This window comes from Leucopleurus acutus, assembly GCF_964270905.1.
Source record: "Leucopleurus acutus genome assembly, chromosome: 6".
Classification (NCBI taxonomy): Eukaryota; Metazoa; Chordata; class Mammalia; order Artiodactyla; family Delphinidae; genus Leucopleurus; species Leucopleurus acutus.
In genome coordinates, this window is record NC_139149.1 from 68,508,464 (window position 1) to 68,524,552 (window position 16,089).

General features: G+C 36.8%; 1 protein-coding gene across 1 annotated transcript in view; it reads right to left on the reverse strand.

The window, feature by feature from the left end:
* Nucleotides 1-3,100: 3,100 nt before the first annotated feature.
* FRZB (frizzled related protein) overlaps nucleotides 3,101-16,089 on the reverse strand; it is a gene marked incomplete at its 5' end in the record, with an annotated part of 32,394 nt that continues 19,405 nt past the window's right edge. Inside the window, 4 exons of the mRNA XM_082840958.1 lie at nucleotides 3,101-3,252; nucleotides 6,586-6,649; nucleotides 6,997-7,201; nucleotides 11,324-11,389. Coding sequence (XP_082697084.1) covers nucleotides 3,136-3,252; nucleotides 6,586-6,649; nucleotides 6,997-7,201; nucleotides 11,324-11,389 — 452 coding nt within the window. The 3' untranslated portion in view covers nucleotides 3,101-3,135. The remainder of the gene's footprint in view (nucleotides 3,253-6,585; nucleotides 6,650-6,996; nucleotides 7,202-11,323; nucleotides 11,390-16,089) is intronic.

The following is a 16,089-nucleotide window of genomic DNA, read 5'->3' on the forward strand; positions in this document are numbered from 1 at the left end:
CAGAGCACTTGAGCCACTGTTAGACATTATTATCCCTAAGAGGTAAATTATCAAAGGCATAACTATACTGTTTTTGGTAATATTAGTACAGCTGGCAACCATATTTTAAAATTCTATTGGTTGGATTTCAATAACAGTATTAGAAATCTCCGCTTTACCTCACTTTCACCCATGTTCTTGAAAGCTTGTATTACTAAAATATTAAAATTCAGTCTAAATAAACATCACTCTTGAAATATTTAATTTTTCATTTTACTTGTTGAAAGATAATAGCAAATAATTTCTTGCAGAAGACAATAAGTAGTGCTATTTACTTCACAGTGATTACAATTTTTGTATTTGCCTTCTTAATCTGTAACAGATGTGGAATGACATGGCTTTGTCTCACCCCACCTCCAATGCTCAGTGCAACATATGGCACTGAATCAGATTACACTCTGGACGTGACACAGTAAAATACTCACGTATCCATGAGGAGAATCCAAGTTTGCTGTTATTGTACTTTTTGCTAGTTTATTCAGCATGCGTCTAACATTTTTGGTGGTATTATTTGGCTAGGAAAATTAAAATCCTGAAAGTGAACAAAATTTTCCAAAGAAATGTTAAATTAATTTTGTAGATCTCAAGTTACTGACAAGGAGGCATATATATTAAATTTTTAGTGGCTTTGAAAGTTAATACTTGTCAGAAAAACCTGTAGAGGGGCATTAATGAGATGTATTTGTATTACGGCAATTACGGAGTAGAAATAATTTTGCAGTCTGGTTAGAAACGTGACCATTAAGATAAAAAAATTCATGTCATCCTCCGAAATAGGCCTATACATAATTTATTAATGGAGATATTGCAACTATCAAACTGAAAAAGCAAATTTACTTTATTCAGGGACCTTATTCCATTAGAAACTGTAGCTGACAGAGGCTCATACTGATGAGCAAAATGGAAGGTGGAAGAAAACACAGCTGAATCTAAAACTCTGGTCCTCTTTTGCTTATAAATATCACAACTCTATATGTATTGAACATAAATTGTCTCAAACCTCTACACAAATATTATTGCCCTCTCCCCAAAAAAAGACACCTGCAGGAGCTGCAAACAGCTGTGGCTTTCATTGTACCTCAAAAGATTTTGCTACTTAAAATTCCTCTTACTATGGTTTGGAAGAGTTGATGACATTTTGTGGATTTGAGAAACCAATTCCTTTAAATCTCCTGCAGTTGGTTCTTGCCCTTCTTTCCTCATTAACATGAAAAAGGCATGAGAGAAACAGGAAGAGGCCGAAGTGCTAGTTTCCAGTCCTCAGTCCTTGAAGCTCAGGTTGAGGTCAGGACGAGAGATACTGAGGTGAAGTTCATCCACTGTGGGACTTCACTACTACCCTGTGACACCCAAACTCCCCTTTGTGGGCTACAACAGCAGCACCTGGAAAGAAATGACCCTGTCTTAGCCATCTGACAGTAAAGCCCAAAGGGCAGATGGTGAAAATACCTGAAAGCAACCATATGGCAGCTCAAAGACTATGTGGTCCTGATGTAGGCAAAGGTGAGAACTCCTTCTTCTGAGATTGTGGAAATTGTTGGGGTTTGGGGGTCAGTCAGGAGGCAGGGATGTTCTCTTACTTCCAAAAGAGGGAATTTAGATCAATTGTTATTTACCATTTTAGGAAACTTTTGTTCAGGAATGAATTTCATTCTTGCATGTTTGTCCTTGTAGAAGGAAACAGCACCATTTGCTTCATAAGTGTTTTCTTTTCAGCATACCACAGCTTAGAAATTTCGTTCTATTAATACTAATATCAAATATGTAAATTTAAGAGAATGAGACTGTCAAGTGGTGGGCACAGGCTCTAAAGAACCCCTGCTGGAGGAAGAAGTGAGAGCATCATTTGTTCCCCATGGTACCTGGGGGACCCCATTGCAGCTTGGGTAATGAGAATGAGCGTTTGTTTCAAAAGTCAGAATCACCTCTCTCCTGACCACCATCATTCCTTTTATTAAGCATATTTTACTGAGCATTAAACAGCACAAATCCAAATGATAAAGTGCAGGCCACTGCACAGGCCTGTAATTCAGTTCAGCTTGGGTGTGAGTGTACGGACACACACCCCACGCTAACACACACAGACACACGCACACCCAGAATCTTGCACATTTTACCATCCTGCAACTACAGCATTTTAGAGAGCCCCATATCTTTAAAAAAATAACACCCTGGTGCATATGCGTACACACTTTCTTTTCCTGGTCAAATGCAGCAAGTGAGATTTATTTTAAAAGAAGAAGAAGAAAAAGACTTACACCAGTGGGGTTATCTAAAAGGAAGCAGATTAAACAGAGCCATGCTGATAACAGCTGATGTCTGGTTATAATTCACTTCCCTAATGCTGATTAATATATTCACAAACAAATCGAATGTGCTGCCAAAAGAGAAACACTGCTGTTAACACCCCAACAGCTACTGGTTTCAGTTGTGCTTCTCGATCAGGCAAAATGCTCTTTCCCCAGCTCCTAACACTGTTTATTTTGCTTCCTGCCAATCTTGCAAATAATTCGTCTTGCGTGTCATTTCCTCATAAATGCTTCCTGGTGCTTGATCACTTTGCCTGTGTGGCATTTGATTTCAAACTGCCATTTTACCTTTATAAACATTTAGAACTTTCTAAGCGTGAGGAGAATGCCCAAAAGGCATGCAAAAATGAGGCTGTAATTAGATCAGCAAAGTATGCCTTACAGCCTATCTAGCTTTCTGTGTATACCAGAAATCTCTCTTTGCATCCAATATTGCATTCCCAATCTGGGTGCAGAACAGTAAATTAACATTTACTCCAGCAAAGAGGCCCTGGTATCAACATGTTTAATTTATTATTATTGCAAAGGACAGTTTTCCCATGATTAGTGAAATAGAATACATATAATATATTTAAGGATCTGCACCCAGACCACAAAAAAGGGGGGTAGGGATGGAGGGTAGGAGAAAAGCAGAAAATAAAAGAAAAAATAGAAGTAATATCAGTTACCACCTGATTTTTGTGGTTAAAAAATAGAATATGACGTGCAATAGTGCAATTTTCCTTTGCTAGTCCAGCAACGCAAGTCTTAATAGGAAGTCCACTGAGGATTTTCTGCATTTCAGGATTTAGTTGCGTGCTTGCCGGGAGTTAGAGTTCCTACCAGACTTCTGACTCTGAGTGGAATCACTATGGCTAGAATCACTTTTATTCAGTCCAAGATGACGGAGCTTCATATCCCAGCGCTGTGAAATTTAAAACAGAAAACGGTCACAAGCACATATTACCAGGGTCATCACTTCTATTATTCTAACAACTGAGTAAGACTGCAAAATCAGATCTCAAAAGCATTTTATTACTTTTCCAAAAGTATAAAAATCTATATCCCAGGGTAACAATGAGATGGATGCTATGTAAACATAATTCTTTTATTTGAAAAAGCACAAAATTGGCCACTTGTATCAGTAATGCTTCCATATCAAATCTTTAACTTAAAATATCCAATAAACGGTGACACAAATATACACTGATATCTGTGGGTATTTCCTGAGGTAACATACACAAGTCTAGTACTTCATGGGTGACCAACAAATGGAAGATTCACATAGAGAATTTGAAGAAAGGGCTACTTTTTATTTTCCTCTCTTATGACTTGTAAAAACACAGCCTTTTAAACCTGTGTGATTTGAGCGGTGAAAAAATGAAAATGGGGAGAGGGGGTAGAGTCCCTTAAAAATATTTCCTAAATAATATCTACCAAGTGCAACAAAACAGAACAAAGTTCTGCCCTCATTCTACGTTTTACAAAGCAGACATCACCAATGTTTCTAATAACTACAATCAAGCTTATTAATATTTCATATTAACAATTTCAATAATGTTTACATTATTGAATATAATAATTTAAAAGGAAGTTATATTATGGTATTACAGGTAGTAAATAAGAATAAGGGCTATAGCAGTACTTCTTAAACTTCAATGAATATAGAAATAACTTGGAGATCTTGTTAAAATTGCAGATCCTCATTCAGTGGGTCTGGGATGGGGCCTAAGATTTTCATACCTAACAGGCTCCCAGGTGATGCCAGTGTTGCTGGTCGAGGGACCACACTTTGAGTAGCAAGGAGCTAATGTCAGATGGCCCTAGTTCAAATTCTAACTCCATCAGTTACCATTCGAAGATTCTTGGACTTACTAGACCTTATCATTTACATATTAGAATTAATTCTAGCATCTGCTTAGTGTTCTGAAGATTCACAGATGAAAAATGTATAAAATTCTTAGTAGATAACAAATTCTCTATTTTCAATTACTGAAATTACTAAAAGTAATTCTTCATTTTAGCACACTTAACTCCACAATCTTATTGGATTTTCATATTAAAAAAAAAAAAGTCTGAATTTCAGCTCCCCAAGGCAGGCCAAATATCTTGATTTGAACAACCTGCTATTACAGAGACTTAGGTTTAAAAAAAAAATTTGCATTGCAAAACCATAAAAAAGTCTTTATTTAATTCTTGATCTATCCCTGAGCGCAAAAGAAAATCAGCTGAAAAGGACAACTCTTATTTTAAAAAAAAACAGTATCCTCCATAAAACTCTTTTTTACATCTTCAGAACGGACTGGAAAACTACAGTAAGGATCTCAGTAATTCTAGCCAAAAGAGGTTTCCCATTCATGGTCTTTAACCCTGAGTTCTGTGTATGAATTAAAAATTGTTCAAGTTATTTCTTCCCTTCAGCATGTTTAAATCCAGACTGAAAATATAAATGAGTTCACAATAATAATTGTGAGTTCCCTGTAGAAAGCAATGGAAAATATCTTTGCCTTACTAAGAAAAAGGACAAACACGCCATGTGTCCTGGGTCTTTACACGATGATAATTGTTTTGGTACCAAAAGAGAAGCAGCAAGCCGTGTTATATGCTTTGCAGCAATGATGTTGAAAGCTCTTCCAACTGGTACAGGAATTTAGGACAAATTCCTGTTCTGCATTAGCAAGCAGAAAACGGAATTAAAAGGACAGTAAGAAATTCCAATACACTGAAGAAGAGCTACTTTTTAACAGACAGCAAACAAATTGAAAAGAGATACAAATAGAGAATTCTCATGAGTCTGAACTTGAAATACATCTCACTTTTGACAAAATACTGGAGTGGAGGGGGGGCGGGGGGGGGGATAGCTTTCTGGAGGGTATTTTCTCCCTGCAAAATAATGCCCTCTACATTTCGTTTCTCGTAGGTCACTTAAACTGAAATGTATTTGCTGTGTCAAGTACCAGGTGTATAAGATAAACTGCCTGGGGGTGTTTAACTTACACTTGTAAATGTTTCCCAAGCCTTCAGACTCAGAGGGAAGAGGATATATTATGTTTGGTACAATTCCCACTCTCCCCTCCCCCCCTTTTTGCCCACTACACACACACACACACACACACACACACACACACACACACACACACACACACACACACCGTTTTTGATTCTTTGCCCTTCTGTGCATACTACCCACATTCCTTTTGTTGAAACAGATTTGCTTAGTAAGAGGAAACGGAACCTTCTATAATAAGGTGATTTACTGTGATTTTTTAAAAAATGCATCACTTACAGAATCTAAGAGTCATTGGCTTAAAAATAAAGCTATGGGGCTTCCCTGGTGGCGCAGTGGTTGAGAGTCCGCCTGCCCATGCAGGGGATGCAGGTTCGTGCCCCGGTCCAGGAAGATCCCACACGCCGCAGAGCGGCTGGGCCCGTGAGCCATGGCCGCTGAGCCTGCGCGTCCGGAGCCTGTGCTCCACAACGGGAGAGGCCACAACAGTGAGAGGCCCGCGTACCGCAAAAAAAAAAAAAAAAAAAAAAAAGAAAACAATAAAGCTATGTTTCTGCTCTAAGGACCTAATTTGGTCAGATCTCTTATATACAGATGAATGTGGCTGCACCTTGTACATAGGAACTGGTGCCTATGCATTGGGACAATATTGGCAGTTTTGTACCCAAGCTTTATTCTCCCCTTCTCTGACTCACAGAACTGCAATTGTTCAAGGAACCAACATATTCAGCTAAAAAAACTACATTTTCCAGCTTCTCTTGCAGCTAGGGATGGACAGGAGACCCAGTCCTAAGTAAAATTGCTAGGTAGGATGCTTGGAATCTATTTTTACCTCCCTTTTCTTTCTCCCTGAAATGTAGGTGTGATGTGGAGGTAGGGCAGCCATCCTGTGACGTCCAGCTAACCTTGAATATGGAAGCAGTATCTTTGAAAATGACCAATCCGTAAGCTAGAGGGAGCCTGGAGCCTTAATGATAATGAGGAGCCACCAGAGGAGGGCTGGCCTAACTACAGCTAGACTTCCCATGGTGGGAAGTTAGACAGCTGTAGTTAGATCTCTGATACACACACAGAGAATTTGCTCCTTAAACAAAACAGATATTACAGACAAACTCAGTTCTTGGAATATTAAATATATATGTATCAGGTTTTAATATTTCTCATGAAGTTGAGGGTAGCTATTTTGTTTAAATGACTGTCTTTCTACTTTTATTTTCTGTTTATCATTTTGAACATAAAATTTAGGCTTACCTTAACTTTTTTACCAAGTCGATCCTTCCATTTCTCAGCAATAGAACCTTCCACCAACAGTAATCTATATTTTTAAAGAAGCAACCATTTTTGAAACATTAAAATATATTACTGAAAAGTACAAGGGATCATTGTCAGAAAGACTTACTGTTTATACTAGACGAGGACAGCCAAGTTTTAGAACAATAATTCTAACTAATTGGGAGTCATGGACCCCTCTAAGAACAAATGAAGCTATGATCCCTCTCCCCAGAAAAATGCACACCCACAAATTTCCCACATATACTTTTGTATCCAATACATGAAATTGAAGGATCCAACTAAAACTGATCTTTAATCCCTCAGAGGGTAGACAGATCCCAAAGTAAGAACCAAGGAGTCATTATTCTGAATCCTTAAGGAGTGAATTACCTGGAGCGTTCCTCATCTTCATAGCCCATGATGAGATACTCTTCATTGACGTTAAGTGGAGGACACAGGCAACCAGAGCTGGTGTAAAGGTTAACAGTGTCCCTTGGAATGTTTACCAGAGAAGCCTTTAAAATCTCCTTCACCTCCACTACTGCAGTCACATCATGGCACTTGATCTTCACTTCTTTAACTTTAGCCCGAATGACTGGATAAAAGACAATAAAGCTGATGTGGTAATATGATACACAATAGGCACCCCATTCAAAAAAGACACATAGGCTTCTTTCTAATCAATTCATATCCACTTAATGCTCAACGAATAGAGAGGAAAAGTCAACCACATATTTTCACCTTAGACAGTAGTGAGTGACACACTACGCAACACACCTGCCCCCTTAATGTTCAGCCCTGATCCCCTTTGCATGTAAGTTTATATTTGTGTGTATATAAGCATACATGTGTGCATGTATTTCATGGTGAGAAACCATTTAGATAATCAAAGATTGAATCTGGATGTAATTTTCCTTCAAAATTTCATTTTGGATGTGTGTATATGTATATGTGCAGTTTCAACAGTGCCAAGAAGAATTTAAACTATATTAATTTCACTATAGGTAAAGACCTAGTACTTAAATATTCTTTGTTGCTTTGTCAGCATTCTTCTATAGGGTCTATTAACAGATTTTCTAAAGAGTTGGGGTTTTCTTTAGCGTCATAAAGTTGTTCTGTTCTACGGTGTCCCCAAGCTTGTTCTTCGATCTTTCCACCTTCCTCATCTTAGCTCACTGTTCAGACATCTGCTCCTTTCTTCCTTTGTTTCAGTATAGATTATCTTTCATACCCTCCTTTAGGTATACTGCATTTTTTTTTTGAATAAAAACTGTCGCCACTCATGTGCTATGGAATGTGGTCTAATATGTCAATTGCATTAATTTACCTCTTTCAAGGGATATTCTAGCATCCAACTTATAAGACTCGGCTTGACTTCTCAATATAAAGACAAACTGACTTAAAACTAATTCAGTTGCAAAGTCAAAGTATTTGACTCAGAATCTAGAAAGAATCTCCTTCTTTTCTGTATTTCCCTCCTTTGGCAGAGCCAAATTCTTTAGATTCCTACTTCTGGTAAATGAGCTTTTTACTTTTTTTTTCCTAAAGGGGGAGTTTGAAAAAGCCTAAGAAGAAGCAAAAATGTCAATTAGTAAGAAGCCAGTGGCTTTTGACCAGGCAGCCTCATTGCTCTAGTTCAATATCCATGGATATTATACACAGGAAAACACAACATATCCAAATGAATGTACTTTTTGAAAGCCTCTTAGGCATATATCTGTAAACTACCTTCATCTGAGTCCCTTCCCACATATTTTAGGGGTTTTGAACTACAAAGAAAAAAGTAATCTGTGAAAATATAAAGCCAGCTAAAAAGCCATTGCCTCCCATCAATGCCCCAATTCCATACAGAAACTTATTCAATAACATTCCACCAGTACAAGACACATACAATAAAAATTAAGCTACTAATTCTAAAAACTTTAGGACAAAACCTCATTTTTGCTTCACAGGTATTTCAATCTTCAGAGAACTAGTTGTCTCAAGTTTGAGAGCTTATACTAAGCAAAATGTAACTGCCCAGCTGTCCCTGCTTGGTGTGATTTGTGAGTGAAGGAGTCCCTTTTTATTAGTGTTCTACTCTTATTTTAACAAAAGATAAGATTGCCCTTTTTGAAATGTCATTTGGGAGAATCAGATGATAGATTCACAACCCCAGCTAGCAGACATTTTTGTGCGTCCTGGCTTATGTGAATGTGCTTCACAGCATTCATCAACTATCACAGATTAGTGAACTGTGCAAACCTTCTCAAACTAATGATTTATTTACCCGGTGTGTCTACTATTTTCATTAGAAATTTTTAGCACATGTACCCACTCCAAAATAAATATCTCTCTACAAGACTTACTTTATTATTCAAGCAATTTTGTTAAAGCTCAAGAGCTTTAAACTGAATTAATCTGAATGAAGCAGAGGTTTTATCTGAATTATCAAATGCTCCCACCCCCACTTTGTTTTCTCAGTAGACACATGTAGATATTTAAGAAAGACAAAAATCAACATATTTTGGAATTTAAAATGTATTTTCTTTGCAGGGTTTTTCCTTCTATTTAATCATTTCAGTGCCTGCCTTCCCCAGAGAATCTCTGAGTAAGCCTCAGACAAGTGAAAATCCTTAAACTATGGGCAATCTAGTTATTGTTTGGCTATGAGAAAGAAATTATCTTTTTTCCATTAACTGTGCTCTGTATCCCATTTTCGGTTGTAATTTTCACTCAGCTACCTCGTTGCTGATTTTCTCTTCCCCTGACTTGTACCCAGTAGTATTTTATCTTTTAACAAAAATAGCAGCACTAACCACTGCCGCACTAAGAAGGTTGGGTATAGTAAAAATTAATAAGTAAAATAAATATAAATTCAACTAAAATTCCCCAATATAAAATTTCTATCATGCTTTTGTTTTTAATATAACTGTACTTAAAAGTTCATATAGCATTTTTCAGTCTTACAAAGCTAATCTCCTAAAAATTAAGACTTCCTTTTTCTTGTGATATCTCATATCACTTTGTAGAGGAGAGGGTCCTCAGATGAGCAGCCGGGTAAACATTTCAACCTTGGAAAGTGTGTCTACCATTGGCTAAGAGAAACTATAGATTCCTCTAAAGATGTTAGCAAACAAAAAATAAAAATTGATTCCGTTGAAGAAAAACTTGAGAAACTAGGTATATTTATTTTAAAGAGATTTAACTACACTGAATCTTTTACTTGATACCTTTCAATACACAGTATTCTCAAAGATATCAAAGATTACTCTTACAGAGATTTACCCATTTCTCTCCATCCAATTCCCAAAATTATAAAAGCAGGATAAGTGTGCCATGTATGTCCTATATTCTCTAAAGTAGGGCATGTAAACTCAATAATAAAGCCCTCATTTTAATAATGTAGGTGCATTAAAAAATCTATTTGATTGCCATGTTTATTCATTTACTCAGCATCGACAGAGACAGTAACATGAACTTTATTAATCTCATAAATGCCACAGGGGGAAAATCATAATAAAATGCCTATGGAATACAGCAAATACTGATTTGTTTCTTATTTTATCAACTGGAAAACTCTATTAATTGACCCTTTGAAATATAGCGGTAATTGATATTTGTGACTCTGAAGCATCCCAGTACCCAAAAGTAATTCTGAATAATCAAAGGAAAGACAACTTAGGTTCAATAATCATTGATAAAATAAGGATAATAGAACGTCTCATGGCGCAGTTGAGAAAATCACATAAGATAGTGTATAGAAACAGCCTAACACAGTACTTGGCACAGAGGCAGCAGGCTTTTTCCTCCTCCAGTTAAATTTGTCAGGTACATTTAGATTGGTAGCTCTTCAATTAATATTTTGTTTATCAGAATACCACATGTCTAGGTCAGTCTAGATAACAAAACATTTCCTTAATTGAATACTAACAACTTTTGTGTTACTTTCCAACTCTGTCAATGTTTTCCATGAGTTAGACTGAAGAAACCCAGTTTGATTCTTTTAACCACTCATAACACATTGAAGTGCTCCTCTGTTTACCCCACTTACTGTTCACCCCCGTAAATCACAACTGATGACCCATTGCAGCTCCAGATCCTCCCTGGCCCGTCAGAAAGGGAAGAGTCCCTCCCATCTGTTTTGAAATGTATCTCTGTGTACTTAACTGCATGGTTCTAAGATGCCAGCAATGCTGCCTGATATGCTTCAAAAAAATCAAGCATTTGTTGAGAATGGTCCCCTTATGAGACCATTTAGTTGTTTGGAACAGGGAGCGTTGGGGCTACCCTGGTGGTGCAGTGGTTAAGAACCCACCTGCCAATGCAGGGCACACGGGTTTGAGCCCTAGTCCGGGAAGATTCCACATGCCGCGGAGCAACTAAGCCGGTGCACCACAATTACTGAGCCTGCGCTCTAGAGCCCGTGAGCCACAACTACTGAGCCCGTGTGCCACAACTACTGAAGCCCGTGCGCCTAGAGCTTGTGCTCCACGACAAGAGAAGCCACGGCAACGAGAAGCCTGCGCACCCCACGGAGCCCCCACTCGGGGCAAGCAGAGAAAGCCCACACACAGCAATGAAGACCCAATGCAACCAAAAAAAAAAAATCAATTAAATAAATCAATTTTAAAAAAAGTTGTCCTTGTTTGTTTTTAAGCCTCATTCTTATTTACACACACATACACATCCTTTCTTAACTCAGCAGTTTATAAATCAGTCATGAAGTTATCCTTACCATAGTTGTAATTGTTTCGGAAATAGGTCTTCTGTGTAGCTCTGATAGGTTTACATTTGCAGCGTTCTAAAAAATATAACATTTTATCTATTATAAGCAAAACTTCAACATCAGCTTTCTTTCGTTTATGCACATTTTTTGGTAATATTAGATCCAAGTTCAGTAGCAAGGAGGCTCTTAGTAATTCTACGTGTCTGGTCTCTTTCTCCTGGAACTACATTCATGTTTATTCTAGATACATAGCCTCTTATTCAGTGTCAAATGCTCATAAGTTCCCATTCTCCAACAAACCACCCAGATCCTGAGGAAACACTTCATCACCATGCAGGAGGAGAGCATGACTCCAGAGTCCTGAAAGAGACATGCTTAGTGCTTGTGGCAGAAGAATCAATGCCAACTGAGAGGCAATTTATGCTTATGCTCAGGTAACTGGTTTACCCCTGTGCAAGATCACCTGCATTCATGGACATTTTACAGGTTACACAGCACCCCTCCAAATATTAGTTTCCGGATCTAAAAGCAACTCAGTGAGATAAGCAGGTATTGTTATAACCCAGTGAACTTATTGAAGAGGCATGAGTTCCTTCTTTTTTATTTAATTTTTACTTTTTAAATTTTTAACTGAAGTATAAATGAGTTACAATATTATACTTGTTTCAGGTGTACACCATAGTGATTATCATGACTACCTTCTACAGGCAGAATAACTGCTATTAAACTCAATGGTATTTTTATGTTTATTGGCGGAAATTACTAGATACATATTTCAAAATGAGAAGTTCTGTGCTTTTTAAATATCTGGTGAGTGGTGACCAGAACACATATTCTATGTGACATAATACAGGTGTATGTAATAAACGTAATTATCTCAAAATGTTTCATGTATTGGATAAATCATTTAACATCTTGGAGAGTGGATTACTATATTGTTTATAGATTACTTAGCTAAGAAATATACAATATATATACATCATACATCATAATGTATATACATCATAGTAAATTCTTAGTCATTAAAGTCAATATAAAAATAGGAAATAATACACAATTACCTTAGAAAGCATTTTAGTTTATGTAAAGATTTCTTTAAAATAGTACCCCTGAGAAAGCTTCATTGAAGATGAAATGGTATCTGTTTCTTCTATTTTCACACAGAAAAAGGAAAAATGAACACATGAACCACAGAAAAGAAGCCAACAAAAAATTTTTGTTTAAAAAGTGTTTTATGTTAGCATGGAGACTAATAAAAGGCAGAAGCTTTCCTTGAGCATTTGACATTGTGTTTTCTAATCAAAATAAATGTTATTTCCAGTTGAACTCACAGATAACATGCTTTGAAGTAGTAGTCCCAAGGGATGTAACACCTCACTACCCGATTTTCAATTCTAGAAATAAGCGTCTCTACTGGGGACAGGTGCTGGTCTCCAAAGCAGAAGCAGCAGCACTGTTGTTCTCACCCAGGAGAGAAGTGAGGATGTCCTCAGGGCTACACACAGCAATTCTCTTGTTCTGCAGATAATTTTTAACACTGTTTTTGTGGAAGAACAATCTCAGCTCAATAAACCATATGTAACATCAGTGCTGGTTGCTATTTTGAAGAAGACTCTTCAAAAAATAACTTTCTTATTAGCAAAACATTTGTATTCCCATTTAAAACAGAATAGAAAGTTATCTAGTTCTATTGTTTTATTTTGTACCAAAATATTACACATTTTTAAAAGAGAGGTATTCTTGAGATTGACATTATTTCTGAAGAAATATATGTTATGGTCTTTGACTTACAAATTATCCTCACCCATATATAGATATGGATTTATGCTTTTCTACCTCTTTATATTTTTTTAATTAAAAATTTTTTTTTATTGGGGTATAGTTGTTTTACAATGTTGTTACTTTCTACTATACAGTGAAGTGGAGTTCCCTGTGCTATACAGCAGGTTCTTATTAGTTATCTATTTTATACATATTAGTGTATATATGTCAATCCCAATCTCCCAATTCACTTATGCTTTTCTATCTCTTTAAAAATAGATATTTATTTATTAATGAATAGATATTTATTCATTAAAAATAATGAATGTAGATAAATTATCTACATATTTGTAATTCTTCAGAAAATTGCACATGTTCTAATAAAAATTTCTTGGCAAAAATACACCAGCTGTTACTGGATTGCATCCAATATGTTGTTGTTACCATATGGCTTTGCTTGAAGCATAAAAAATGGATTCTAAAACACTTTCCAGGCAGAGATTTTTCAAAAAAATTATATCATAAAACAATTTAGGAAGATTTCAAGTAGGTGTTTCCACAACCATATGTACAACTACAGGGCTTCCCTGGTGGCACAGTGGTTGAGAGTCCACCTGCTGATGCAGGGGACATGGGTTCGTGCCCTGGTCTGGGAAGATCCCACATGCCGCGGAGCGGCTGGGCCCGTGAGCCATGGCCACTGAGCCTGCGCGTCCGGAGCCTGTGCTCCGCAACGGGAGAGGCCACAGCAGTGACAGGCCTGAGTACAGAAAAAAAAAAAAAAAAAAGCTTGAAACTCATATGTACAACTACATGTATTAGCTAGTCTCTTTCCTAATAGCTAATGACCTAAGTAATTATTTTCTTGGGACTAAATTTTGTTCCTCCTCAATGCACTTGTTTCTCCTGCTGGCCTCAGAGGTGGCAATGCCATACTATATGTTTGAAAACTTACCTATGCTCCAAACCTTAGCTCTTGCTATCAGCAAATATCTGTCTGGTTGAAGTAACTAGTAGCTCAAAAAATAACAGAGTAATAAGGAGGAGTGGAATTTTATATCTACAAGGCTCAAATACAGAAGAACTTTCACTTACTTATGCTAACTCAACTCAAACATTCATATCTGAAGGTTTTCATGAAAAGTGCATCTTAGATCAACATATCTGGAAGATTATCCCTTTTCTAAAGTATTTCTACCCACATCTACATATATGTCTCCAAAAGCCCAAGAACTGGGAAATGGCCAAAAAAAAAAAAAAATCATAGAGGAATACACTGCATGCATTATTTACTACATTTTTTTGTACCAGCCACCCTAAATCAGACTGCAACAGCTTCTTTTTATTTTACTACCAATAGTTGATTTCTCAGACTTTTTATTGGGCCAGTAGCATTATCATCATACCTACTTTAATTCACCAATAATTTTGCCACTAGTGTCCCTCCTCCAGCTTGCCAATGGCACAGGTCTATTATTTTACTGAGCTTTGCACAAAAGACCACTAGATATTGATTTGCTTGCATCCCACTGTTAAGAAGAAAAACATGTAAAGGAACTGCCTTGGTGCTCTTATCTAAGGAAAAAATACGGCAAAATTTAAAGGAGTTGGCTGTGACACAGTAAAGAAGTGACAAGGAGTTCTTCTAGCGTGGGGAAAGTTTTAATATTAGCAATTCATTCACCTCGAAGTCTAGAATTAAATATAACCTGAATCACAGGACAACATGCAATCCTATATCTCACAAGCATCTGTGGAGCACAACCAGGAAACTGTCTTGGGCAGCTTTCCCTCATATTCTCTAGTTAGATTCTCTCAGCTACTCTTCTAGAATCCAAGATCTCCTACTCCTCTGCTAATGAAACTGAAAACTGTTTATTATCCTAGTATGAACATGAGTTTACCACCCTAGAACACATAGGAGTTTGTGAAATTAACATGCCCAGTGCTGCACAGAACCTGGTCTGCAATTCAGGGGAGCTGCCCTATGGTGCACCGCAGTGCCTGAGCCAGGAACAGCTTCCCTGTCTCACACTGGGGCTTCTGAGAAACAGTTCTGAGTGGGAAGTCATCACATCCTTCTTTATTCATTTTTTTACACATAAAAAAAGAATCAGCTCATTTATTGAAAATACATAAAGACAATAGTCTTTTTTAAAGGGTTCCATGATTTTACAAGTCTAAAAATTATAAGTACCTGACAATTATGAAATTTGATACTCACCGGACCTTAACTATTTAAGGCAACCTTGTTTGAGTTCAAGCTTAAGTGTGATATGACTTTCTAACTAACCCTGACCTTTGTTTGAAATTGACTTCTGTTGGGTCTTCTCCAGAGCTGTAAGACTATAATTAACTTTGGCAGATTCCAAAACCCCTATAACCTTTCATGTACCATGACTTTGGAATACTACCATCTGTTAGTGAGTACTTTTCTGCTTTTTTTAAGGAAAAGGCCTTAGATCTGTGCTCAAGATTTATTTTCAAAAAGAAAATACAATTCTATTTGCATTACAATTTCTATTATAACTCTTTCAAGATGGACTCTAATCAGATCAGAGTTTAAATAATTTTAATTTGTACCAAATGAACTATATGTTTTATATTTGACCCTGAAAGCCCATTTGTCCACCTTCGCTCCATTTTAAGACACATAGGAGCAGACCACAACAATTTTTAAAACAGATGTAAAAAATAAAATGTTATGATCCTTAACTATGACTTCTTTACTGAGATCCAGATCTATATTTTCAATTGCCTATAAATGGTGTCCATGAACCAGGCTTGAGTAATTTTAAACATATGTCAATGTCCATCACACCATAAAATTGTCTTTCTTCTATAGAAATAGCGTTTTCTGACTCTACAACCCTGGGATAGCTATGCTTCTCTAAATATAAGATGGAAAAGGAAAAGAGAATTAACATTTGTTGAAGCCTTTGAGTCACTTACATATTAATTCATTCATTCTACAAATATTTATTGGGTGTCTATTACATGCCAAACTCTGTGCC